Consider the following 26,553-nt stretch of genomic DNA (forward strand, 5'->3'; position numbering starts at 1 on the left):
CCCTCCCTCCTGAGTTTCTCCAGTTTTGTTTACTCGGATCGTTCGCGCGATTACATTATTTTCGTGGATTGCGTAAACGCCGATCGAAGATAAAACGCATCGGGAGGAAGGCGTCGGACGAAGGGATCCAGAAGTCGGCCGGACCGGCCGGAGAGTGATGCTCTTCGACGGTGAAGGTCGACGCGACCTGTTCCACGGAGGGGATACATACTTCAATAAAAGCAGAAAACACGGTGAGGCCGACTCGTTCGTAAACCAGTTCCAGCCGATTGATCGAACGAGGCACGCCGCGCAATGGCCCGCGCGGAGAGGCGGCCGAAAAATCAAGACTCTCGACGTTTTTTTTTCGAAACCACGCGACAATGCTTTCAAATGTCCATTAAGCTCGACGACGATGAAATTGATCGAAGACCCTTGTTAGAACAAGCGCCGAAAGATCGAACTTTCTCAGACACCGTTGTCCACAGAAAATATTTTTCGAGTCACGATATTACCAATAACTAAAAATCAATTCAATTAACGTTTCTATTGATTAAGTAATTGTTCTACATGATTTGTTGTAAAAAATAATTGCTATTTAGGACTGTTTATATAAACCGCGAGCAGCCTCGACCGCGCACGTTCGAACTATCGAGCGAAATAAAATAGTTTCGTCGCGATTACTTGCTCTTGAATAATAACTATCCGCGATAACGTGTACGAATGGAACGTCGACGGAAGAGAGAGAGAGAGAGAGAGAGAGAGAGAGACCTTGACCGTAAAATGGCCGTAACGCCGACGGCGACCGTGCTCTCTGCGTTTGACACGGTAATACGCACAGGGTCCCGCGACGGTCGGCCGGGGGTGGGGGGTTGGAAATGTTAAGCAGCGTGTCGCCGAATTAAAAAGCGGGGGTGAAAAAAAAAGCACGCGCGAAACCCCGGGACCGAAACTTGCAAATTATGGTTCGCCAGTCGAGGGTGGAGCTTGTCCGGTCAAGGGGGGCGAGGGGGAGGGAGCGAGGTTTGAACAGACTGTAAATTCAGGTTCCCCGGGGCTGCTTTGCGATGCAACGAGCAATGCATAATTTCGCTGATCGCCTACAAAGAACCGGGCGACCCTTTGCTCTCGTAAACAAATTTCGGCGGAGAGAGCGCGACGCGCTGCGGGGACAGAGATTCACGGGGCGCCCGCGAAACTTTCCTAATTGAAACTTTATACAGTTCCGCGTCGCGCTCGAAAAAAAAAAGGCTGCGTCCGCGCCCGGCCGAAAAAAAGGGGTAGCCCCGAAACTTTCGAAATGCTATTCAACGGGGAATCGGGCGCGATGGAAGTGTCGGCGACGCCACTACCAACTCTGGTCGTTGATCGTCGTCCCGGATCTTAATTTGTTTTGTCGCCGAGACCGTGATGGAGAAAAAAAACAATTCCGTTCCGTCGTCGAGCTGAAGCCGATTTTACGCCGACGGCAGTTTGCGCTCCTCTACGAAACGTATCGGAATAGTTACAGAAAAATGTTGATTGCATTCAACTGTGACGAGTAGTATACATTTTTATACCAGGGCGTCTAAAAAATCACACGCAACCGGGAAACGAGGAGCAACTCGTTTCTTCTGAATTATTCTTGTTCGAGAAGATGTGCACGTAAACGGAATAATAACGTGGCGATTTTACGCCTTATCTGTTTATTGTGTCACTGGCGCGAGCTTATCGTATCCTTTCACAAGCTCGTCGTCGAAAAAAAGCGAAAGCAGCGCGATATACAGTATTATACAACTATTTGTTTGCGTTGCGCGAGCAAAAGGTGCAAATAAAACGGAACGAAAATAAGAGCGGCTCTTTAATTCAATTTTAACGCGTCGAATCTTAATTTGGCAATATTTAACATTAAACCAACCAAATAATTGACGCGTGTTTCATTTATAAGAGTGATATAATTTTTGACTGTAATATAAAAACAATATTTACATTATGATTTTATAATATTTTTTATATTATAATATTTTACGTTACATCTGCGCTAATTAAGAAATTTATTGGGACCAATTCTAGCGAGCGAGTCTCTATCATTTCAACGATTTTAAAATAAAGAATATAACATCGTAGAGTCGAAAAGGGATTTAACCTCTCCGCTAATTCGAGAACAAGGAAAATCTGAGCGAATTGCCGTCGTCCAAGATCGCCTCTCGTGACGTCACGATGACGTTACTGGAGGAAATTTGGACCCACATTGCGAGACATCTTTCCTCGTCGTTGTCCTCTTAAAAACAGAAACATGCTTCGGAACATTCGAGAAACATGCCGAACGATGTCGTCGACGAACGCCTCACGCTGTTATCTCGTCTTACCACTGACGACAATTGATTACAAACAAGCTGCGAACCACGGACCCCTGGCGCGCAATAACAGCTTAATTGTGCAGTCGCTGGCGATGTTTGCGAAACGACTATTTGTTTCTAACAATCGAATACTTTTCCGAAGCGGGACGAAAAATCTGCATCAACGCCGATAACTCGTCGAGACGTGTAAGGCAAAGCAGCCGAGTGAAAGCAGTTCCTTTATTTCGGACGATTAACGCGTGTCATTGCGATCGCTGCGACAACGTGATCCTTACAAGGCGACAACCACGTCCGGTTCGGTACTTTGTCCTTTCTTTTTCCGCGTGACACGTCCCTTTGTGCGGCGAAGGTCGAAGCCATGATCTCCAGCGATGTCAGGCAGTGATCCAATCCAATGACTCCAGTCCATGCTTCGTATTCATCCAAAATCACGTGTACGACGTGTTAAAATGTCTAAATAATCATATTTAAAGTGATACCAGGACTTATACGATTGTAATTAATTTATAGCGATTTTATAATACTCACATGCAACATAATAATTCATCCGAAATAATTAAGCTCTTATACATGCATCGCAATAAGTGCCTGAAATCGGGAATACAAGATCGCGATCGCCTAAAATTACGACGCCAGCGACAGGCGTCACTTTTATTCGATTTACACTCGACAGAACTGTTTGCCGGAGCCCGATCGCAGTTGCTACAAATTAATTGGCAGAAGTCGTTGGCCGGGGAATGTCCGTAGCTCGATTGGCAGGAACTGCGAGATCTCGGTTGTTGCGTAACGGATAATTGAGACGTGTCCTTCTGGAGGGATCCGCGCGCGGTACATTCTAAACGCGCGTTTCAGACGCCGCTATCGAAATGTTTTCGTTTCTCCGGCGGGGGACAATTGCGAAGAACTTGCGACGGTTGCCAAGCCGTCGTCGAGAACGAAAAATTCCTGTGCACATACGCCGCTTTTTTTAATCTACGGTGCCCGATAATTATAATAAGCGGCGACATTACGAAATTGTTGCGACCCCCTATCCGCTGGGGTTCTCCGGTTATCATTGACCTCCAATAAATTATCGCCGGGAAAATGCTTAGGCAAACGCGTGTAAACATTACGCTCGCAGTCTGGTATGCGAATAAAAATCTGGATCTGTTGTCAGCACGAACGAGGAACGTCGAAGACGATGCTGGGCGTATGAAACTGCGAAGGATCGATGGCCCTTTCCATTAGGTTATAAAAATGCCGTTAGGTTATGTGCATTTGCGAGTGGCTGACACAAGTTATTACATGGACCAGCGCCGACACAACCGCAGAGACAAATATGTACCACTTTCTTCGAGCGTATTATGCAGTTTAATGGTCCGTTGCGATCGATCTGCTCCAGCTGTAGCTGAAAAAGAACGACAGGCGATTAAAATATGCGTGCAACGGACGTACAGCAATTTTATTATTATTTTATAGATAATTTACTGTATTCGATGTATGCGGGCAATTGTGTGCAATTTGTTGTCCAGACGAATGATTGCGGTTCGTCTGACACTTGCTTTGTTCTCACTACTTCGGAGGTCCTTGTATAATTTCCAAGTAAAAGGTTGAATTTTTGTTATATGTGCAACTGTCTGTACCTTGAGTTCTGTTAGCTATCTTTATTTAAACGTTAGATTGTAAAACATCCGAGAGGGTACTAGAAAATATGCGAGTATTTTAAAGTAAACTCTGAGAATTTATGTAGAGTACCTTTTATTCTTTCTTTAAAATAGAATTCCTAAAAATAAACTATGTCATTATATCATTGGATAATATTAATGATATGTCAAACTTACATCATTTCATCATTTTTTTTCTCAGTAATTGTTCAACAATTAGGACCATAGTTTGTTGTTTATTGATTAAAAATTGTTACTCCTAATTACTAATTAATGTTTTTGTTCTGTTTTCGTATTGTTCTGTATAGTACCCAGGCGAGCGATAACGGTGCCCCTGGCGGAGAAAATACGAAGCTGCTTTCGATGTCCGTACAGCGCAAATTAATCCAGTGGCAAAACACTCAAACTCGACAGTCGATAATTTGGCTAACAGTTTGAGCGTTTTGCTACCGGACAGATTGGCGCTGTACGGACATCGAAAGGAGCTTCGAGACATCGCCACGAGGAGCGCTGCTGTCACGAATGGCGCGTTTTTTTAAATGTTCGGCTTTTGGCTTTTTTATCTTTAATTCCATTAATTATTTGCAAGAAGGTAATCAACAACTTCGATAACGAAAGAAATTGTTATAAATGTTAGGTTCCGGGAATTAAATAGGGTAATTGCCGAGGAAGATCGCAGAGATCTTGAATCTGTGAAACATATTTCAATTGTTAAAATTTCTTTTATCATCGTACGAGGCACGGGAATTATTGTTTACATAACGAAACATTCGAGCGAGCTTCGCGATAGAAGTTCAAATCGAAAACTGCCGCCATTTAATTATAAAAAACCGTGATTTCGCCGTCGCACGCCTGTGGCGTTAACGTAGCAGCCTTTAAACGCGATTGATGTTCGGTTAGTTTGTTTCTATAACAGTAAGAGTAGGGAACGTATATACGGAGGTATGGTTTAACCTTGTGATTGCTTTCAGGCTTTCAGCGCAATTTGGGCGAGGATTGTTGCATCAGAAAGTCGTTGTTTCTCCCGTCTTTGTTCTTTTATTAATTCAACTTTTGTGTTTGCTTAAAGACGCAGCGTTGAGCAATCGAACATGGATCAAAGTTTATTGAAAGAAATCCAGTATCTGACACGTAAGTTTTAAATTCCGAACGGTCGTTTTAATGTTATACACAATGACACACAAAACCTTCTCGCATGGCTAAATGTGGCGTACAGGATAGTTATACAACGAAATGTTTATAAAATTCGTTTATACAAAAATTATCTTTGCAGCGATGCATGTATTTTAATCGTACACTGTACACGGTACAAAATACTTTGTTTATGGTTCCAATGTAGCGAACCGATTATTTTCAACGAACAATATACAAATATCAATGTTCTCAATATCTTAAACAATTTTCTTATTTAAAATAATATTACGAAGAATTATGTGTCGATTATTTATTTTCTCGTTTAGTTGTTTCACATGTTTTATCGAAACGTATTTCTATAAAATAATTGCGTTTCTTAACAAATGAAATATTATATCTGTATGTTTTTTAGGATTATTTGTATGAGGAAAAAAATATTCCAAACAAAATTTACATATTCCTAAGGAAGCTCGCAATAAAAGATGCGACACCCAAGTGTCAAGAAATTGCTTTTAAAAACGCTTGCTTCGCTTAAATTCAAATGTCACAGTAAAATAATGTTGTCTATTTCAGGTTTAATAGAACATCATAAGCAGAAATCGTTTGATAGATCCTACTGCACGAATGAAAGTCTTCCGAATCAAAACTCAGGTCTTGCAAAGTCTTTTAAATGTACAAATTTACTTCAGAAATGCGAACCGCTTTCTAAAACTTCCTTAAGTAGTTCTTCGTGCAACGAAGTGACCACCACTAATGTATACATTAATCCAAACTTTAAACTGCAAAAGTCTTCTATACATATCAATCCAAGATTACAGGGAAAGTCTTCGGTGCACGTCAATCCAAGATTAAGGGAGAAATCTTTGGTGCACGTCAATCCCAGATTGCAAGAAAAGCCTTTAGTACACGTCAATCCAAAAATGATGAAAACTGTTATTAATTCTAACGAGAACGTGGGAAATAATTCTATAAAATTAACAACAAACATTAAAGACAACACCTCGCAGAAGCAAAATTCTATAAAGAAATCTGTGTACGTAAATCCGAAATTAATGAAAAAATTGTCCTCTTCGATAAATCCTAAACCGGTTGAACAGAAAGAAACGGTAGCGCAGAGTATTAGCTATCCTACTTGTTCAAGATTAAAATTTGTTAAAAATGTAAATTCCGCGAAGCCTATCACTAGTCCTAAAAAAGCCAATTCTAATATTATACTTTTGTCTAAAAGAAAACTCATACGCGTAAAACGAAATTCAAGAAAGTCTTTAAGTGCTTCTCCAACGGAAATACAAAAAATTAAAAGATCTTTAAATTTGTTAAAGAATGCTAAACCACCGTCGCAGAAAGTTCTAAAAACGAAAACAATAAATATTTTACCACAATCAGTTAGGACAGATACAGATTCTGTAAAATCTGCGATTATAAAGCCGCAATCGATTAGCAAAGATACAAATTCTATAAAATCTCCGATAATAAAACCTAAAATAAATAAGTATAGAATAGATAGAACTGTACCAAAAAATGTTGATATCAAAGATCCTGCGAACCAAACTCGGAAAAAAGTCATGTATGTATATTATCCGATTACTATAATGTAACAGTATTAAATTTGTAGGGTAGAAGTAACAGTTTAGTAATTGTAGGAATAAAAAAATGGAATTAATTACAATCGGAGGAATCGTCTACAAGTCCTCTAAAAATCAATTAGTACGTAAAAGCTATGGAATAAAGAGTAAGCAATAATTTATTAATATTATTTACTGCATAAAGATATACCGAATGTATACAAGTATTTTATTTCATTACAGAAAAACAAACAACAAATGTAAAAAATGATAAATTTATTGTGGCAACGAATGGAAAAAAATTATGTAGGATAAGGCCTTTAAAAGATTCATTAGGAAATTCAAAAACCAAAGTATTTAATAAAACTGCTGGAACAAAACTTTTGTCTAATTTGTCTCAGAAGAATAGCTATAAAACTAATATTAGGTATACAACACCTTTATATACAGGGTGTCCCTAAAAGATGTGTACACTCTCAAACTTCGTATTTTTCATGAGAAATCATCTGTTGCCCGGAAGCTCGCATCTTTCAGGGACATTCCTGTATATTACTCTAAAATGAATATTATAAAAGTAACACTAACACAACGATACATTTTTAATTGTAGCAATAAAGTTAAACAAAGAAGTATACAAATATTACGTAACAAAATGCAGAAAAACAATCAACCATGTTTAATATTTCAACGATTCGGATATTGTTCTAATCATGAAAAAGGGACTTGTCTAAAACGCCATGACGAAAAACAAATTTCTCTTTGTAAAAAGTAAATTTACTGTGCATTTATAGCATTAAACAGAAGCTGTATTTAACACTCAACTGTAAAATATTTTCAGATTTCTCCAGGGCCATTGTTTACTAGATAAATGTCCATTGTCTCATGATATAGGTCCTGAAAAAATGCCTACTTGTAAATATTTTTTAGAAGGTTGTTGTACAAGGGATGGATGTCCTTATCGTCATATTAAAGTTTCCTCTAATACCCCAATCTGCAGAGACTTTTTGCAAGGATATTGTGCTAAAGGTGAAGAGGTAATATCAATATTTTTTCTATTGCTACTTTTAAAAAAATTGACGTGATAGTAAAGTATAAGAATATATTACAAGATAAGCGAAAGTATTTTCTTTTGCAGTGCAAGCAACGTCATGAAAATCTATGCCCAGAATTTGAGAAAATGGAGAAATGCAGTAAAGGTAAGCATTGTCCTTACCCTCATAAATCACAAACAACTTTAACAGAACAAAATCATTTAAAACGAAAGTACAATTTGCGTAATGAACAAATAGCGCGTCCGAGTTTGAACGATAATACGTCCCCTTCTAATAATGAGAACAGACTCAGATACTACGAACAAACAGATACGGTTGTCGATAAAAATTTGAATAAAAAGAGAGACGCTCTCATGAAAAAGTTAAAACTTATGAAGGCTAGATCTCAGTCTGATACCGTAATAGAAATACGTGATGATAATGTAAATTCAGAATCGAGTCTTGAAAATTCTACATCGGAAGATACCTCTAATGTTAACGTCATAAAACGGCCACCGATTGGCATTCTACCTGCCTACATACCTATCGATTAATATAAATACGGTAACGCTATACGTGACAATTTTTTGATATTTTTTAAATGTCTCTCTGCAATATTATTACATTCTTTATTTATTTATATTTACATATCACATTCAGACTTTTCATTACAAATGAAATTTATATTCCGTAGTTAGTACAAAATTGACCTTTGTATCATACTGTATTTAGGTGTATACAAAAGATAAGAACTTATATTTTATAACGTGTATATACTTATGTAAATGAAAAAAGAATATGTATACTTGCTAGAATGAAAGTATTTTACCTTTATACAAAGTGTTATTTTCTTACGAATACAAACCCGATGCCACCTTCATCCCCGTTCCAGGCTTGACGCTATAAAACATATGTCTGTACACCACAAAATAAAAATTTAACCATTCATTTATTCATTATAAATATTATATTTTCACAACACGTACATACAATGTTACAAAATCATGCATACACGTTGCATCAACCGTATATAAGTTTCCAATTAGTAGGATGATTATACGCCAATAATATCGGGCAATGTAACAGTAACGATATCGTATTTTCGTTAACAGTGTCTGATACTTCAAGCCATTGTGTAAGCCATTTTTGCATACTTTCTGTTGACATAGATTCAGGATTAGCACCTCTAAAGAAAAGTGCCTGAAAGAATAGATAATTTATATGTACAGTGTTATAAAGAATGTGCTGTAAGCGTTTGACAGGGTGGATTTTATAATGTAAAGTAAGAGGAAAGCATGAATAATAAAATTGTGATTTGACATTTTACAAATACCTCTGATCTAGCAATCGCGCGTGTAAAAATTTAAATTTAAAAATATCCGAAAGACAGAGATGTAAAAAATGCAAAATCGTCGATCAATTTCAATTATTACTACTATGAAAACAAAACTGAATTATCTCATTATGTAATGTATAGAACTATAGTTAAGTATATGTTATAAGTAAAAAAAATATATCAGAAATGTAAAGCATAATTTTATTATGCATACCCAACGTATTGCATCATTTGATAATTTTGTGACACCTCCTTCTTTTTGTATGGTATCATCCATTTGTTTTATGAACATGCCTCTCTCAATTAATTTTTTTCTTTTAAAAAGTCTCCAAGTAGATATGTCATGTATAAAAAGCAATTCTTTCTAAAATATGATTCAGAATTATTACATTACATACAATATTATAAGATCATTACGAATATGAACATATTGTTACAAAAGTCTGTACAGTATTAATTAAATGCTTATGTTCAACATACTGTATGCCTGCTTTTGAGATACTTTAATGCATAAGGTCGACCAGCGAATAGTTCAGAGCATGCAATAATATTTTGCACTGACGGATGTGTGCCACTACCGAGGCATGCAATGACATCATTCCATTTCGTTTGCAATGCCTTATTTTTAATAGTGTGGAACTCTGCCTGCATGCACCTAAATAATGGCTTGTTATGTTTTAGTCGCTTTTTCTGATCTAACATCATAAATGTAAGTTTTTGTTCTTTACTCCAGTAATGGGAAGTGAGAAGATGTCTTGGAAAATAATATATCAAAGGAAATATGACATAGTTTGTAAAAGGTACGGCTGCGACTAATAAAACGGGGCACATCTTTTGCAAGTCTTTGCCCATTGTGTGTGTTAACTTTAACTCTTCTGTTGTTAAACTTTTACTTGGTTTATGTATCAGGGTGATGTACGTTTTAAATTCCCTTATAAATTCTGTAGTGCCTACACGAAACATACGATACACCTTCATCGTTTCAGGAAAATTCTTCTCTAGTATACGGTCGAAATTTTTAATATAATCTATGTATCTATTAAACCAATACGTTTTGATATTGGAAATTCGATTTTTCTCTTTGGCTTTCCATTTCACTTCGTTGTGACATCTACGTATACAAGATAATGTATACTGATTCTGATAAATAAATCTTTGGTAGAATAGTTTATACATCTTCACTGTCTGTTTTCCACAAATAAAACGTAGTTAGGTTTCCTTACTGTTTAATTCTTTTCTTTAATTTATAGCAAATTAAACACATTCATAAAACAATTATAAACATCTTTGTAATATGCATGATCACTATCATTCTTCTTTAAGGTTAATAAACAAGATCACAGCAAAATACAACATATATACATTAAACTATTCCCGAATGAATTTTTAACTGTAATTCGTCCAAGTCTAAATGATAAATACAATAATCCATAATTTGTCAAGTATTGTTCGTATATGTAAATTACGAACAGATTTGTGATTTCGAGACTATTATTAGGAATTTGGTCGCACGTTTTGGTAGGAATTTTTTGGATAATTTAATAGAACTTTTATCGTGTGATTTGCACAATAGGAATTTTCGTAGAAAATTATCTGTTTGGTTTCGTTTCCATAGAACGAAGAAGTCCACAAAATGCGCAAATATTTTTAAAACGCAAAAGTGTGGACATGTTTCAAGTTCTCGCTACACCGTAGTACTAAGCGGTAGTAACCATTCCTAACTCGTTCGAGAGACAAAGCTAATTCTACTGTCAATTTTTCTTCAAAGGTTTCTTCCGCGTTTCCTAGAATTTTTTAATCCAATAAAAGTAGCAAAAGGTAGCGCGCATAAATCGAAACCTCGCATCAAGATTGATGTTTTTTTAATAAAAAAATTGCAATAAAATATTTATCTTATTGTTTCACAGAAAAAATGACAACTTCTTCAACCACATAATCTAGAAAAGTAATAAATTAATATTGTATCCAATTTATTGTACAATGTATACAATACACTTGTATATGCTGCATGATCGTAAAAGTATATAAAATCTCATCGTTCCTTTTTAATTTGGAAGACCGAATGTACATACAAGGGTGGTAAAACGAAATTCGTACCACAATCGTGTATCAACTAAAACTGTATTCTAGACGGACAATAAATGTTTCTGCGAAGCAAGATAACTATTATGTCAATATAATACTGTATTATTAAACTTCAAACTTTAAAAAGAAAATTTCTTATATTTTATTATAATATATACACGTGATTATTTGTGGAATTCAAATTTTTCTAATACTGAATAAAATTGAAGGCACATGTAACAATGTTTTGTATAAATATAATATAAATTCTGTAAATACACTTCGAAACTATAATTGCAATAATATTATATAGCACAGTATTATAACAAACAGTGTCTTCACCAAATATATAAATGTTGATTATATACTTAGCTGTGATACATAAAATAATGGCAGGTAATGTTATCATAAAAAAAAATTACATAAATTTTTATATTAAATAAAAGGTATACGTAAGCTCGATAAAAAAAAGAGAACGAAATTTTATAGTTGAAATTTTTGACATAATGTGATTCTGTATCTACTTGGAAATATATTAAAACTTGAAATCGATGCCTGTATCGCCGACGTGTATTAGTTTAACGAAAATACCTTTTCATTGCGTCGAAATGAACTGAAATATAATTAGCGCACAAAGGAAAGTGAAAAAATTATCTTTGTTATAGAAGAAGAGTTCTTTAATTTTATGGATGTAATATACTTTTGAAATATTCTTATAAATACTTATATATATACATATATATATAGTATTTACTTGATATAAAAATATCTAAAAAAATTGTTAACCTTATGCGTATTTAGTAGGTTTCACGTTAAAGTTTAAAAGTGTTGAAAATGGCACATATTTAAAAAACTAATTGATACTTTTAACATAAGTTACTGATATCAGCCTTTGAATCTGGGCTCAATGAGCTCCAATAAGTATTAATACACTTCTGCACTTTTAGTTCAGAAATAGTGACATCATTAGCGTTACATATTTTGTCAATTTCATAGTGTTCCTGTACTAATTTGTCTATCCATTGATCCAAATTAGAATTGACGTTATCTTCATCGCCGGTACTATATGCGGTTCGTTCGTGAAAATTTACAGAATGCAACAAATGTGACCACTTTTTGCTCATCTCATCAGTAATATCGTAATTATCACCGGGTGCATTATTTACTATTTTAGCTCTTTCTGGGTCAATTTTCTTATTCTTCCAATATCCCAGAGGAGTTACCAAAAAATTCACTTTTGCTACCGACATGGAGTCAGTAACTAAAAGTAAACTCCATGTACCCACAACCAGGTGTTCACTGAACTGTGGTTTAACATACCCTGTCTGAAAATAAGTAAGCAATACATTAATTATTCATAGCGAGAAACTTTTAGTAAAAAAATGTCAATAAAAAGAATGTTATAATTACTAATGTCATTTCTTCAACTTGTACATAATTAATATCTGCTAATCTTCCATATGGATCCACCCATAATATTGTTAGATTTTGCGGTGTTGTCAATCCCGAATCAAATTCATACAATAAAATTGGGTACGAGTATGGTCCTATACTTCCCACTAAATTTCTAAACGTCTTTTCCTTTTGATCATAATCAGTGTTAACTGTTAAACTTTGTATTTTTCCTAACCATTCTTTACTAGTAGAAAAATTACGCCTTAAATACGCCAGAGCCTCTACTCTTTCCACATGTCTTTGTTGAGCTAACGACTGCTTCATTGTAGCCTCTGCATGAATTAGTATACCAACATATTGGTTTTGCTTAAAATAAGCAGTTGTTTCTAGGAGATGAATTTCGTCGTAGTTTGTTTTCAGTTTTTTAAAAACCAATCTGGCTAAAGAATTTGACATAGTTAGTTGCGCGTCATCGGTCAAAGGACTCAAATCTGCTGTATGGTATAAACTTTGCCAGTATGCGTCATAGCCTTTAGCTATAACAGATTCATTAATTTTCTCAGGGTACAGCCATTCTTCCACTCTGTCTATAATTCTCTGATCGATAATAGACTCGAATTTTCGAGCAAAAAATAAGTTCCGATCTATGGTATTTCGGATTCTGCTGAAATCTTCAAGCTTGAAATCATTCGGACTACATCCGCACCAGTCGACTACTGCCTTATACTGACATTTACAACCTAACTTTCTTTTCCAGTTAGTAACATGTAAATTATTATCTATGTACGTATTGCAAAACCTGGAATTCCGTAAAACTGTATGAAAGAAGGACTCAGCAGGAAGTAAAGTGTATTTGAACACTTTTAATAAATCAGTCACTAATGCGTCTGGAGTTGGACTAGCAACGTATTCCACAAAATCTCTGCTTAAAGCCACCCAATCGCTACCACCGTCTATCTGAATACCTATAGAAATTAATGATTATTGAAATTATATTGTACGAATAATTTTAACAATAGACGGAACACAATCATTTACCATTTGGAACTTTTCTATCACCTATCCTCCACATACGAGTTTCACATTCTACAAAAGTTTTATCTAAACCTTGTTTAGTAATAAAACGTTGAACCTCTCTCCCATGTGATTTTACAAAATTCATCCCTTTGTTCAAACTCAGAAACTGAACTAGTTGTGCATTACTTTTTATAGGAAAGTCAGATTCTGAGAGATTCACAAGAAAATCCCAATGATGTTGATGCGCAAGCATTTGTTCTGCAGACTTCAGGAGAGTTGTTAACAGACTCGCGCCACCCCAAATGCTCGCATGTCGCAATCCTTCTCCGGTTGCTACTTTAATATTGTTTGTTTTACAAGACTTTTCCACTTCTAGCATCTCTCTATAGAGATAATCTTGTCGCTAGAAAATTACATTAAACATTATAATTATGTCGACGCTTTTCAAATTAAGAAGCAGAATTATCTAATTACCGCGTCAACATGAATATAAAATAAATGTGAAGGATGATAAAGAATATTAATGAGGCGTTTAACTTGCCGACTCGCTCTGCCGTTTACTGTTAACAAATAAGCTATTCGAATAGGTTTTTCATTTTCACTTTCTGTACTTGCATTTCTAGCTTCCTGCGCTTTAAACCCTGTTAATAAAAAAATAATATTATATATACAAGTTTGTTGATTTTAAAAGTTATAAACGTTCCAACTGATTTGTTCAGATTCTTACTTTGAATTCCAGTCCAAAACACATTAATTGTTAAATAACCACCACAGGAATATTTGGGATTACCAGGACACTTCATATTACAACTAGAATCTGGTAATCGTTTTAATTGTGGTGGTTTCTCCATTCCACAGAAACATTCGACACTGAAAATAAACATTAATGAAATATGTGTAAAAGCTTGGGAAAAGTATATAATCTTAAGGGAATATATATATAGCTCTTTAATTTAGCCCTCCTTGATTAAAATTCTTTTAGTAAAAACAGAATGTATTAATTAATGTTATGAGCATTCTCGAAATTTAAACACATACAGCAGATGATTAAGAAGATTCTGAAATGCCATTTCATACTTAAAAAATATGTAATATGTATTAATAAAATACATCATATATCCCTTAAAATCATAAAGCTTAGATTAAAAAAACACTATTTATGTTATTTGTAACTAAGAAGTTATTGCTGGTGATCATCTTTAATACCTTATCCTTTAATTATCTCAAATTATGAAATAGCGTTTTACGAGTCTCATGAGCATAAAGATGTGTTTTACATATTTGAATTCCATTGAATCCTTTTTGTATAAAAACAAGATTTATTGGTCTAAAAAGAATAAAATAAGAAAAATAAATCACTTAAAAAAATATTTTGCAATTAAAATATATTAATTATAGATTATATATTTGTGTAAAATGTAGCTTTAGGTAATTCCTATGTTATACTTAAACTTTTTGTCATATGATTGCACATTATCATTGTAAACATTTTTTCTTTAATGAATAATATTACATGAATAAGATATTAACGAAAATATATGTTTTATGTTTAAAAAAATTCGTCGAATCTATATCTACTTTGTTGAAATTTATATCTATATGTCAAATGAGAATTTTTTAAAATTCATTTTTTATATGAACGTTAAAATTAATTATGCTTACGAGTATTCGGTACCGGCGTACGAGTATCCTGATTGCAAACATAAGAAAGCACAACGATCCGGAGAATTGTTCCCTTTAAAAACATGATAATAACCAGTAAGTAGGCGTAACGCTTTGTCATCTTTGAAACATCCTAAACTGACAGGCTTCTCTATAAATCCGGGAGAATGAGGACACAGAGACTGTACCCTTTCCGGATATAATAATCCTTGTTGATTAAGGCACGTCACATTGACAATGCGCTGTTTGCATGTTTGACTTTGTGCACGTGTTACAGCACTGACTGCTTCTCTGCCATTGAATTCGCAAGATGGCAGAAAGTTTAATGATTTATGATCTAATTTTATTCTAGTAGTTTGGTTTCGCTGTGATTGCGAGACCTTATTCCCATTACTTTGCTTATCGGGTGGAAGCTTCAATTGACGTAAACCTTTTGGTAATCCTTCGTCTTCTTCGGATTGAGGTACATCATCCTGTACAAATAATATTAAAAACCATTAATGTTTTCCCAGGCACCGAAGATATTTGAATCGCAAACAATAGAAAAGACAACCGAGACTCACTTCACCTGAAGATAATCGACTAGATTTTCGATTTCGAATTTCCAAACCAAAAAATGTATGTGCTAAATAAATTTGTATACACAGCACAGTAATACCAAATAGAAAAAGTATTCGATATTTTCGTAAACAGCTAGACGATCTACTTATCGAATGGTTCTTTGTTATAACCATTTTTATTGCTCTAATTCATGGCAAGTGTGGTCTTTAATATTTTACATAATTTCATAATTGTCATAACCAAAAACAAAGGCAATTTCTCATGAGAGTTTGAAGGAACATGTTCTACTCATGCATTCGATGTTACACGTAATACTTCGTTCACTGATCCATAATTCGTCTGTACATTTTTTCTATGTACAAATCTGACATAACAATGTGTAATTCCATGTAATGAATTAATGGAACGTGTAAGTTTGAGTTCATTACAATACTTGGTAAATATTCATTGCCATTGCCGAGTACGTGTCGCATGTATATGTCACATGTTTAAGTAGAGAATAGATGGTTATCGAAACATCACGGAAATAATTATATGAACAGTCATTATTCGAACGAATAACATTTATTACCACTACATACGTATGTAAAATTCAATAAGCATATGTATAAACCCAAAAGTCTCTATTCTATCATGAAACAGTGAGATGACGCTATAGCTATGTACACGGTATGTAATGGTGTGTCATGTCACTCGATGTTAAACTTTATTTTCTACTTCACGTATCAAATTTGGATCAAATGAATTTCATTTAGAAGGAAAATTAATTTATACGAAAATAAATAATACTATTTAAAGTGCTTCAGAACAATGGATCAACTAATTTTTGTTGTGGAATTAATAAAGTTAACTCATTAATAATCTCACAGGAAAGTAGAGAAAAATATGATTTATTTATCCTAATGAAACATCGTTACTTATTCCAATGGTCTAAATTATTTTCTACAATTTTTTGTAAAAAAATTTGTAAGCTACCAAGAGAGTTAATTTTTACCTCGTACAATATCTAAAATATAGAATATATATTTTAACTGTTAATAAGCATGAACTTTCTGTGATTTTAAGTTTACTTAATCATCAGCGCTATAGGTGTGCTAGTATTATAATTTTTGCAATGCATAGTTTTGAAATTATCTTGCTCACAATACTCGTACTTAATTCTTCACTATTTTGTATTTTGGCGGCTATCATTCTCCACGTGCAATGTAGTTCCTCGCGCTTCCGCGTCAACCAATGACTATGAGAATCGAAGACTGTCGACTAATCAACGAAAAGAATAGAAGAGGTTAATGAGTTGCGTTCTACCAAGCAAATCTGTTTTGTAAGTCTAAAAGAAAATATCTTATAGGAATATAAAGATGATGCACATAAAAAAATAATCACTTAGTCCTGTCGCGTCAGACATTGTAAACAATTTAGGGTGCATTCTGTTTACACTTTTCGAACGCTAGGTGACGCTGATTATATTTCGAGTTTTCATCATCTTTATAGGTAACTCAAGGTTCTAATTTCCTTTCGCATGTGGGAAGCGTAGTCGAAGGTATGTTGAGCAAAAGATTTTAGAATATTACATCAATTTCATGATAGTTTTGATGTATTTTCACTGATCTAGGTGTAATAATTTTTACTACTATATTCGTACGTATTTTTAAGTATTATACTGTTCTACCTTAACGTATATATACAGTAGAACGTAATCGAACGCATGGCACGTTGCAACAACACGGTTCTACGCCGCCTTTTAATTAAGTTGCATTAACGAAAGGTGAATGTTGACACCTTTTTCAATATTATAATACTATACACTTTTTTTTACGAATAGCAAATTTGACCTAGCCATGAATATTGAAAACAAATAATTTTGTAGCATATATTATGTCAATACAAAGTGCATTTCTTAACCATAATATTCATCGATATTTGTCTAGATTATAGTATTATAAAATATCTCGACGAAAGTGTTGACATTAATTTTATTATATGAACTATGCGATCATTGTAATTGATCAAAATATTATTATTGGATATATAAGGTATTGCAAAGTGATTTTTGTTTAAATATCACAAAGTACGCAAAGCCCAAACCCAAGTAGGTAGGTACATTTAATATTTTTAAAGTTTCTAATTCATATAATAATCAATATATGTATAAATTTAGTTTTTTCTGTACATCTCCCTGGGACAAATTAAGAAATAGAATCTGTAATGCAGTAATTATTTTTTGTATGACAAAAGTAATATGTAATTATTTAATATTGTATAGTATATACAGGTGGGTTTTCATAAATCATCGTATCTAATGGTTATATTCTATAGATCAACTGTTCTCATTTTCAGAATTTTTGTATCGGAGAAATAATTGATTTTGCAAAGAAGAAACATCGTTCGCAATGCCGCAGAACGAATATATTGAGAGGCACCGTAAATTGTACGGTCGCCGGTTGGATTATGAAGAAAGGAAGAGGAAGAGAGAGGCTCGCGAACCTCACAAACGGGCCGAACGTGCTCGCACTCTACGCGGGATAAAAGCAAAAATATTTAATAAGGAAAGACGAAATGAAAAGATTCAAATGAAAAAGAAAATCAAATCTCACATGGAGCAGAAAGTAAAGAAAGACTCGAAGAAAGTGTCGGACGGAGCGCTGCCAGTATATTTGTTAGATCGCGATGTTAAGAAAGATGCTAAGGTATTGTCGAATATGATAAAGCAGAAACGTAAAGAAAAAGTTGGTAAATGGGATGTTCCGATTCCTAAAGTTAAAACACAGTCGGAGTCCGAAGTTTTCAAAATATTGAGAAGTGGGAAAACCAAACGTAAATCATGGAAACGAATGGTGACAAAAGTAACATTTGTCGGTGAGAACTTCACAAGGAAGCCACCGAAGTTTGAAAGATTTATCAGACCGATGGCATTACGTTTTAAAAAAGCTCACGTAACTCACCCTGAATTGAAAGCTACATTTTGTATACCAATCATTGGAGTAAAGAAAAACCCATCTTCCTCTATGTATACAAGTTTAGGTGTTATAACCAAAGGAACAATAATTGAAGTAAACATTTCGGAATTAGGGTTGGTAACACAGTCTGGAAAAGTAGTTTGGGGAAAATATGCGCAAGTCACGAATAATCCTGAAAATGATGGTTGCATTAATGCTGTATTGCTCGTGTAAAATGATATCACTAAGTTATGATTATTGTAATGTGATTGGACTTGTACAGATAAAAACCGTTTATAATAAAAGCTACATTTGACCATAAACAGTTTGCCTAATTATTTCATTGGACATTTAAAACAATATTTATAGTAATATAAGTAGTATAGTTGATTGTATAAATTTTGAAATCTTCTAAAAGACTTAAATTATATAAAGCTATGTAATTTTTTTTTTGCAGTTCCGCATGACATTGACTTCAACATGCAGATTTTCGTAAAAACACTCACGGGGAAGACCATCACCCTAGAGGTTGAGGCTTCAGATACAATCGAAAATGTTAAAGCTAAGATTCAAGATAAGGAAGGTAATAATATTAAATATATTTACATTCATTGATATTTAGATGTGTTTACTAATAAAAATGTCATTACAGGTATCCCGCCAGATCAGCAAAGATTGATCTTTGCTGGTAAACAACTGGAAGATGGTAGAACCCTCTCCGATTATAATATCCAGAAGGAATCTACCTTACACTTGGTATTGCGTCTAAGAGGTGGAGCTAAGAAACGCAAGAAGAAGAATTACTCCACTCCTAAGAAAATCAAGCATAAGAAGAAGAAGGTCAAGCTTGCTGTACTCAAATTCTACAAGGTATATAAATGTTATTCATGAATCTGATTTAACAAAAATATCTGTCTGAAATTGAGTACATGAAAAAATATCTCTTCTGCACTTGTACAAGTTCGAAAAATGCTTTATTATTCAGGTGGATGAGAATGGAAAAATTCACCGATTAAGGAGAGAATGTCCCATGGAACAATGCGGTGCAGGAGTGTTCATGGCAGCGATGGAAGATCGTCATTATTGTGGAAAATGTGGTTACACTCTTGTTTTCAATAAGCCGGAAGATAAATGAATTGAAAGCTTGTATCTTCATTAAAAAAATTTTATAAATACAAATATTTTATTTCTTATTTTCTTTGCCTACGTTAATAGACAACTGAAATACGATTACAATTTTAGATCGAATACAAGATAACTTAAAATCTGATGACATCATATATGATTTTAAAAATTATTTATTTTTCCTTTACAATATACTAATATACATTATCTATACACATACACAAATATACATGCCTGTATTTATAAATGTATGTATGCTTTTTTTATATATATGATCGGCATCAAAAGAGATCGAATAGCTTTAATATTTTATAAGAAAGAAAATTTAATACTAGATATCTTTAAAATCAATAGAGAATTACATTTCCTATGTGTCAAATATTTCACGTGTGTTGCTGCACATCTGGAGCTTAAAGATACAGCATCACAGCATTATTTCTGTGCCTCGTTATAAATTATATACAAGTGTAACGATTATTAATAATACCCCTCTTATTTGGAAAACTTAGATTTTACTGTAACGATACTTTTAGATGCGTATCATATTACAATAATTCTTTCATTTAAATATTTTACACCTTATTACATTTCTGAATGACTCTGTTGCACTGTATGCGAATTAAAACTTTTTACACTCGGTTTTAAGATCGAGAACATTTTTTCTGATGCAGTAGGATGAATACTCATTTGTAGCTCCGTCAGTGATTCTTCAGTCTTCAAAATTACATTAAGAATATAAATTTTTATTTTATGTAGTGTGATATTATAATTTCATAACACTACATATAGTGTTTAACATACCTGTCTAAGTAATTGTGCAGCTGTATGTAGTACTCTTTGCCATTTTCTCATTTCTACATTATGCAAACTTTCTTGTTGTTGCAACAAGTGGATCCAATCTTCTTCAGTCTTTGGAGTATTCCTAAAAAGTAGTCACGTGTAGACACATTCCAATTAAATACTCTCAAAATGTATTAAACATAAAGCACCAACTTTAACACATGTAAATCCATGATTGTGTAGGCTGCAGCTTCTTCCAAACTCCATAGTTTATAATATAATAGGCCATTAATTACCATCAAGAATAATACAGCAATTAAAAGCATTGAACTAATTATTATATTTGGATCGCCGCGAACTCCAGAAGCTGTGTGTTCAAAATGATTTACAAGATTGTAATATGTTGAAACGTAACAATATAATATCGATTTATTTGTTCACATACCGGAATTATCATTAATATGTGGTAAATTCAAAGCATTTTGTAAACTGGGAGAAGTATGATCTGCAGAAAGTGGTTGTAAAGTAATACCAGTTCCTGTAATTCGACGTCTTCTTCTTGCTTTCCTTTTCAACCCTCCGGTATTACTAAATTCTTCGCATTCAATAGTTAGCGCTTTTATTAGACTCGTAAAATATTCTTCTAATCCAGCCCAACAATTTTTTTCAATGACACCTATTTTTGTAGTAAAAAATAATTTATTATCCATTGCGAATACGAAGCCCATATTCTTTAAGTACTTACTTTTTACAAAACCCCATACATTCTTTCTATACTTTATTTGAGCATAAATTGTGAGATCTGTTTCATTTTCCGAGATACTGTTTATACAGTAATGAAGCTGTACATGAAACGAATCGGCATACAGAATTCCAGCATTCACAGTGTCCACGTCAATACCATATAATTGACCTGGTCTGCTGCATGGCAACATTATCTGCAAATGTTTTATCATATAATATAAGAATAAAAGAAATACGTAAAACTTTTGTTGTTCAATAATTACCTGAGTTTCTGTAATATGAGAAGCTTTTGGTCCAATGGGTTGGGACAAAGCTATTGTAAAAGATAAAGTTCTAACTTTTTGACCCGTCTGTTCGTTTTGTGTCCAAGATGATTGTACTAGATCTAAATTAATCAAAACGTTTGTATGTAACAAATTAATTACATATTGGATTAAATAATCCCTTGCATATGTATGGATTACCTGTAGTTTTACGAGCTGTTTGGAAGTCTAAGAAAAACTTAGAATTGGTAAATAATAAAGTGAATAAATGATCAATATGGATAGGTAACGTAGCCTTGCCGACTAGGCGTCCTTCATGAGGTGAAGTACACACTACATTGCTTCGAATGCTGGACTTCACTAAAATCAGTAAATATGTTATACAACAATACATGCAAAAAATTATTCCCTCATTCATTATCTATCATTTCTATTCTATTATCTATCACGTTTGTTACATACATCCATGTTTTTCAGCTTCACTTTCTGTTGTATCACTGAGATCTGTTGCATCCAGAGTAGGATCTGGTGGTGACCTACGTTCTACTGTACCAGTTTCCAAATTTTCTACATTACTGCTTTCGAGCTTTAATTTGAAAACAAACAAATGTTGTACGAAGGGAGGATATATGAATATATAATTGCATCACTTAATCGCAAATTGTTCTTGATACGTTCATGTTATAAAATACCTCTGAAAACGATTCCACAGATAATCTTGTTGATAACTTCTCGTCATCGATCGGTGGTAATGGTGGAACATAGTCTTCATCATCTGATGTTAAGCCCAATTCATCTCCATAACATGAATGGACAAGTTGCCACATCTCTGCCGAACTCATTGGCTAAAAAGTTAAATATATTATGCTTAAAATTATAATTTAAAGTTATTTTACAAAGTGAAATAAATTTATTTAATGTGGTGCATAATACAAAATATAGTGTAACAGTAAAATGTACCGTTATGAAGTCGGAGGCTTCATTTTCGAAATAAAAGCAATTAAGTGTGGTTCGGTTTCCGTCACGCACTTCTTAATTACCACATGCGCATATCGATACGTGTTTAAGTGATAAGTTCGAATTTTCGTATTTGTTTTGACAAGAATTCATATATCAGAACAAATAGCTTCGGTAAATTCAAAAGGCCAAACATAGTAGCTTTAATGAAAAAAAGAAAGTAATAGATAACTTAGTGGAAGTATTCTAAAAATAAAGTATTGCGAAATGATAACAAAATATTTAATACATGCAGAATCCTCACATTAAAGTATAAAAAGTCCATAAAATTGAATTTAAATTAAATTTAGTCACAGTCATATTTTTTTAATAAAATCATAAGACAAAAAATGTATATGATCCAAAAAGAAGTATAAATAAAACAAGGTAAACCCAAAAATTGAACATTGGTGTGACTTAAAATCATGTTATCAATAAATATTATGAATTTACATTTAAGAAGCAAATATCAATAATAAACTCTAAACGACCAAATATACACGACTTACATGTCAAAAAAATAATTACTAGAATACTATTTAAAAGGCAAATAAAACTCACGCAATAAATAAAAATAATGAGATTATCAATAATAAATAAACAAAACTCTTCTTTTGTATTCTATTTCAATTACTGTCAGTCGTATCTGTTTATCACAATGACTTGTTATTGTGCCGATTAATCTTATACAAATCAACAACTTCGTTTGGAGTAATTTGTTCTTATCAAGAATATCATTTCGATCACGTATTTCTTCAAAAGTATAAATAATTTAATTAAAATATTGAACGAAGATAATTACTTATGTTTAATGAAGCAACAAATGTTGAAATTTTTCACACAGAGTGACAGAAATTCGGAGACGATTAATTTTGATATTCGTTAAGTACACGTACTATTCGATGAAACTGAATTAATACCGTTATGTTCTGTTTACTGTTTCTAAATGTAAACTCTAATGGCGACGAGTTACTGTCTTGTTTTCCGAATGTATCAAAACAAAACAGAACGAAATTGAAAAAAAAATTAACTTGTCACATGAAAATCCGACATTAATCAAAAGACATATTTAATAAGAAACACGAAAAGTATATTGAAATACTTACTATTAATGACATAATGTATGCAAACATGTATTTATACGCGTCAATGCTTTTACCACATGCTTAGTTATATAAGAAACAGCATACATCAGAAGATGAATCTCAAAACTCTAATTACTTATATTTCAAAAACGATGCCAATCAGAAAATAATAAACTGTATTAGAAACTTTTTGTCACGAAGATTATGCAATTTTTCGTTTGTCATGATTTTGTTGCACCTTTCTGGGATATTCCTTTATAAGTCTTGTAATCAATTACACAACTTCCAAAGTGTAATAGTAGCATGAAATATGAAAGATGAGTAGACATTTGTCAATCGTGTAAGATTACTGCAGTTATCTGCTAACTAAAAACACCTCATATAACAAATATTGATATACATTACAGTACACTTCTTTTCGATCTCATATGAAAGTACCCTGAATGAGTTATCGATGTATTTATGTACAACATAAAATGTCCATACCTCACCAATAAGAGCAGTTTGCCATACACGAAATAGCATTACATAGGTTTTGTCTCTTGCGCCGAAAGATGTTAAAAAAAACTTGTCTGTGGCAGTCGATATTATCATTGCATTAGGGATAACAATGGCAGTTCTTTCTTTGGTAATAGATGTAACATCCTTCCAACGTAAAGATACTACGGTTTCCCAACTGAAGATATTTGCATAAAAGCATACATAATTTTGAGAAACATAAAGCCTTCCATGAACCAATATTTCACGTTGTAGTGCACATGAATAATCTAAAAATCACGCATCGTGATATATATTTTAAATTTAATACTTATAATATTATCTAATATAACCAATATTATTGTCAATAATAAACATATTTTATTATATAATAAGTCACTTTGCATTAAAACGTAAAATATTTCTACTGTTTTTGTATATATGAAAAAATGTTTGTGGAATAATATATTTACTAGATTGTGTAACATTCTTCTCTTAGAGTGTATCATGTTTATGAAGTTTTTATTTTCAATTGACTTCTTGTAATGAAACATTATATCTTCTAATAAAGAAAACAAATATATATCTGACTTATGTCTGATGACATTAGAAAATTAGAAAGCATACAATACAAAGGATATTTTCTTCTAAGAACAGTAATATTAAAAAAGATAAAATTGCAATAGAAAAAAGAAATGTTCAGGTCTGTTGATAAGAATTCAAGCAATATTGACATTTTAGACTTTTTTTTTTACAAAAAGTAAATGTATTAGTTGTTCATCAGAACTAAATATTTCTTTGACAAACACTTTTTCACATTTACAAAACTTGTATTATGAAAATAAATTACTATAATAAAAATATTTATTCTTATTAACAATATATCATTAGCAAATTACTTACCAACTATTAATCTTTCATCATCTGGAACATCTTTAAATATTCGTTTGAAATCTTCAGACCTTGATTTATATGTTGGATATAAAACATTGTACCAAGATGATTTCTTTTTGTTTCGCTCTCCAGCACGAGCTTCCTTTTTTCCCTCATGTGAAATTTTTAAAGCTTGAGAAGAGTCCGACGATTTATTTGCCGCATCCTGTTATCAAATATAAACAATACATTACATTAGCTAGTACCTTAAAACAAAAGTACAATAAGTGTTATAAAATCTTACATGCGACTGGTTTTCATCCAATTTGTTAACATTATTAGACTCTTTAGTAGTTGAATCACTATTCGATTTAGAATGATCTCGTTTATTACGGGCTTTCGGACTAGGACGTGGAGATAAATTTGGGCTTGAAACGGGACTACTTCGCTCTCCACATGCTCCAGTTAGTGATTCTTGGGTATTATCGGATACAGCATTGCCCTTATTCGTTGCTGAATTTTGATTATCTAATCCAGCAGAATTTATGTTAGTAATTACATCGTGACTAGAGATTAATAAATCCTCCACTGATTTATTCCTACAAAAGGCACAGATATTTATATTACAGAACTGTTTTGTAAATAGATCGGATGACAAGAAATAATGTTAATATATTAAAATAATATAAAAGACATCATTAAATGTTACTCACATGCTTGTGATCGGATATTTTCGTGAAGATTCCACTTCAAAGTACATAATAATTACAATGTGCTGTCATAAATATTATTGATAGTTCTATGAACTTATCACAACTTTATATCGAGGTTTATAGCAGTTTTTTAGAAAAAGTTTGGCTACAGAATTTGACAATTCACAGCAATAATACGATACTCTTTTTATTACGGCAGTTACATTTTAAAAAGATGACATACGCGTCATTTTCGCAAAATGTGTAATCGCCACGATAATGACAATTCATTTCAAATAAATGTAGGTTCTTATGAGATACACATCAGCTGTTTTAATTTCTACGAAACCATATGATCACCAAGCTCTCACGTATTCATTTACTTACGATTTTCTTCGAGAAATTTGAATCAATATGTAACGTTTTTTTAAAAGAAAATAGAAAACAGTCCGCGTATCAAAAACGTTCCACCATATTGAACTAACCGTGTATTTTTTTCCGGTCAACTGATACGCAGCAAAAATTTACATTACAAACAAAGATGCATGTAATATATCAATTTAAAAAAAGGTTAAACAAGCTGGATGCAGAAACTGTTGCAAAACGGTGTATAATTGTCTTGTTAATGCTGCTTCGTTTAATCAGTACTCCACTCGACACTTTGTTCGATGAATCTAATCGCGGTTACATAGAAAATTGGAAATTTTGATAACAATTTTATAAATGTCACACATTCTTATTTTATCAATACCGTGTAGTAATCGATTGGTGTTTGAAATCTAACACGATATTTGCAATGCGATACATATTGGTATGTACAATATATGTATGCATGTACAGTTCATGTATTCTAGGA

General features: G+C 33.1%; 7 protein-coding genes across 14 annotated transcripts in view; 3 read left to right on the forward strand and 4 right to left on the reverse strand.

Moving 5' to 3' along the window:
- The window catches only part of LOC144471008 (purine nucleoside phosphorylase), a 14,611-nt gene extending 11,884 nt beyond the window's left edge, over positions 1–2,727 (reverse strand). Inside the window, exon 1 of the mRNA XM_078182645.1 lies at positions 2,594–2,727. Coding sequence (XP_078038771.1) covers positions 2,594–2,727 — 134 coding nt within the window. The remainder of the gene's footprint in view (positions 1–2,593) is intronic.
- A 2,138-nt stretch (positions 2,728–4,865) lies between these two features.
- On the forward strand, positions 4,866–8,245 carry Zc3h3 (zinc finger CCCH domain-containing protein 3). Of its 3 annotated transcripts, XM_078182437.1 has the most exons (8): positions 4,866–4,903; positions 5,031–5,092; positions 5,669–6,662; positions 6,739–6,827; positions 6,904–7,087; positions 7,270–7,428; positions 7,499–7,694; positions 7,796–8,245. In XM_078182437.1, exons 2-8 carry the CDS (start codon positions 5,053–5,055, stop codon positions 8,243–8,245), a joined length of 2,112 nt encoding a protein of 703 aa, XP_078038563.1. In that variant the 5' UTR covers positions 4,866–4,903; positions 5,031–5,052. The 3 variants fall into 3 exon arrangements, with proteins under 3 accessions (XP_078038563.1, XP_078038562.1, XP_078038561.1); XM_078182436.1 differs by having other exon boundaries at positions 4,871–4,903; positions 5,031–6,662; XM_078182435.1 differs by lacking the exon at positions 4,866–4,903 and having other exon boundaries at positions 4,913–6,662.
- Positions 8,246–8,457: 212 nt separating this feature from the next.
- Positions 8,458–10,962, reverse strand: LOC144470864 (LETM1 domain-containing protein 1). Of its 4 annotated transcripts, none has more exons than XM_078182439.1 (4): positions 9,508–10,962; positions 9,242–9,391; positions 8,678–8,891; positions 8,458–8,591 (listed from the first exon to the last, which is right to left on the reverse strand). In XM_078182439.1, exons 1-3 carry the CDS (start codon positions 10,201–10,203, stop codon positions 8,712–8,714), a joined length of 1,026 nt encoding a protein of 341 aa, XP_078038565.1. In that variant the 5' UTR covers positions 10,204–10,962; the 3' UTR covers positions 8,458–8,591; positions 8,678–8,711. The 4 variants fall into 4 exon arrangements, with proteins under 4 accessions (XP_078038565.1, XP_078038567.1, XP_078038566.1 ...); XM_078182441.1 differs by having other exon boundaries at positions 8,484–8,591; positions 8,682–8,891; XM_078182440.1 differs by having other exon boundaries at positions 8,509–8,606; positions 8,682–8,891.
- Positions 10,963–11,265: 303 nt separating this feature from the next.
- Oxt (Xylosyltransferase oxt) lies at positions 11,266–16,357 on the reverse strand. Its single transcript, XM_078182434.1, has 7 exons — positions 15,729–16,357; positions 15,166–15,638; positions 14,231–14,373; positions 13,978–14,144; positions 13,525–13,906; positions 12,502–13,451; positions 11,266–12,416 (listed from the first exon to the last, which is right to left on the reverse strand). The coding sequence occupies exons 1-7, from the start codon at positions 15,897–15,899 to the stop codon at positions 11,958–11,960; spliced, it is 2,745 nt and encodes a 914-aa protein (XP_078038560.1). The 5' UTR covers positions 15,900–16,357; the 3' UTR covers positions 11,266–11,957.
- Positions 16,358–17,209: 852 nt separating this feature from the next.
- Rps27a (ribosomal protein S27A) lies at positions 17,210–19,841 on the forward strand. Its single transcript, XM_078182321.1, has 4 exons — positions 17,210–17,266; positions 19,120–19,245; positions 19,315–19,532; positions 19,648–19,841. The coding sequence occupies exons 2-4, from the start codon at positions 19,143–19,145 to the stop codon at positions 19,795–19,797; spliced, it is 471 nt and encodes a 156-aa protein (XP_078038447.1). The 5' UTR covers positions 17,210–17,266; positions 19,120–19,142; the 3' UTR covers positions 19,798–19,841.
- On the forward strand, positions 17,211–19,036 carry Ip259 (NSA2 ribosome biogenesis factor-like IP259). Of its 3 annotated transcripts, none has more exons than XM_078182318.1 (2): positions 17,211–17,266; positions 18,064–19,035. In XM_078182318.1, exon 2 carries the CDS (start codon positions 18,117–18,119, stop codon positions 18,894–18,896), a length of 780 nt encoding a protein of 259 aa, XP_078038444.1. In that variant the 5' UTR covers positions 17,211–17,266; positions 18,064–18,116; the 3' UTR covers positions 18,897–19,035. The 3 variants fall into 3 exon arrangements, with proteins under 3 accessions (XP_078038444.1, XP_078038446.1, XP_078038445.1); XM_078182320.1 differs by lacking the exon at positions 17,211–17,266 and adding an exon at positions 17,281–17,819 and having other exon boundaries at positions 18,064–19,036; XM_078182319.1 differs by lacking the exon at positions 17,211–17,266 and adding an exon at positions 17,853–17,998 and having other exon boundaries at positions 18,064–19,036.
- A 101-nt stretch (positions 19,842–19,942) lies between the features above and the next one.
- LOC144470786 (protein Aster-B) lies at positions 19,943–26,521 on the reverse strand. Its single transcript, XM_078182317.1, has 13 exons — positions 25,719–26,521; positions 25,310–25,604; positions 25,036–25,231; positions 24,142–24,422; positions 22,267–22,419; positions 22,037–22,160; positions 21,776–21,934; positions 21,575–21,696; positions 21,313–21,505; positions 21,013–21,243; positions 20,781–20,934; positions 20,589–20,709; positions 19,943–20,501 (listed from the first exon to the last, which is right to left on the reverse strand). Exons 1-13 carry the CDS (start codon positions 25,763–25,765, stop codon positions 20,370–20,372), a joined length of 2,208 nt encoding a protein of 735 aa, XP_078038443.1. The 5' UTR covers positions 25,766–26,521; the 3' UTR covers positions 19,943–20,369.
- Positions 26,522–26,553: the final 32 nt, after the last annotated feature.

This window comes from Augochlora pura, chromosome 6 (genome assembly GCF_028453695.1).
Source record: "Augochlora pura isolate Apur16 chromosome 6, APUR_v2.2.1, whole genome shotgun sequence".
NCBI classification, from domain to species: Eukaryota; Metazoa; Arthropoda; class Insecta; order Hymenoptera; family Halictidae; genus Augochlora; species Augochlora pura.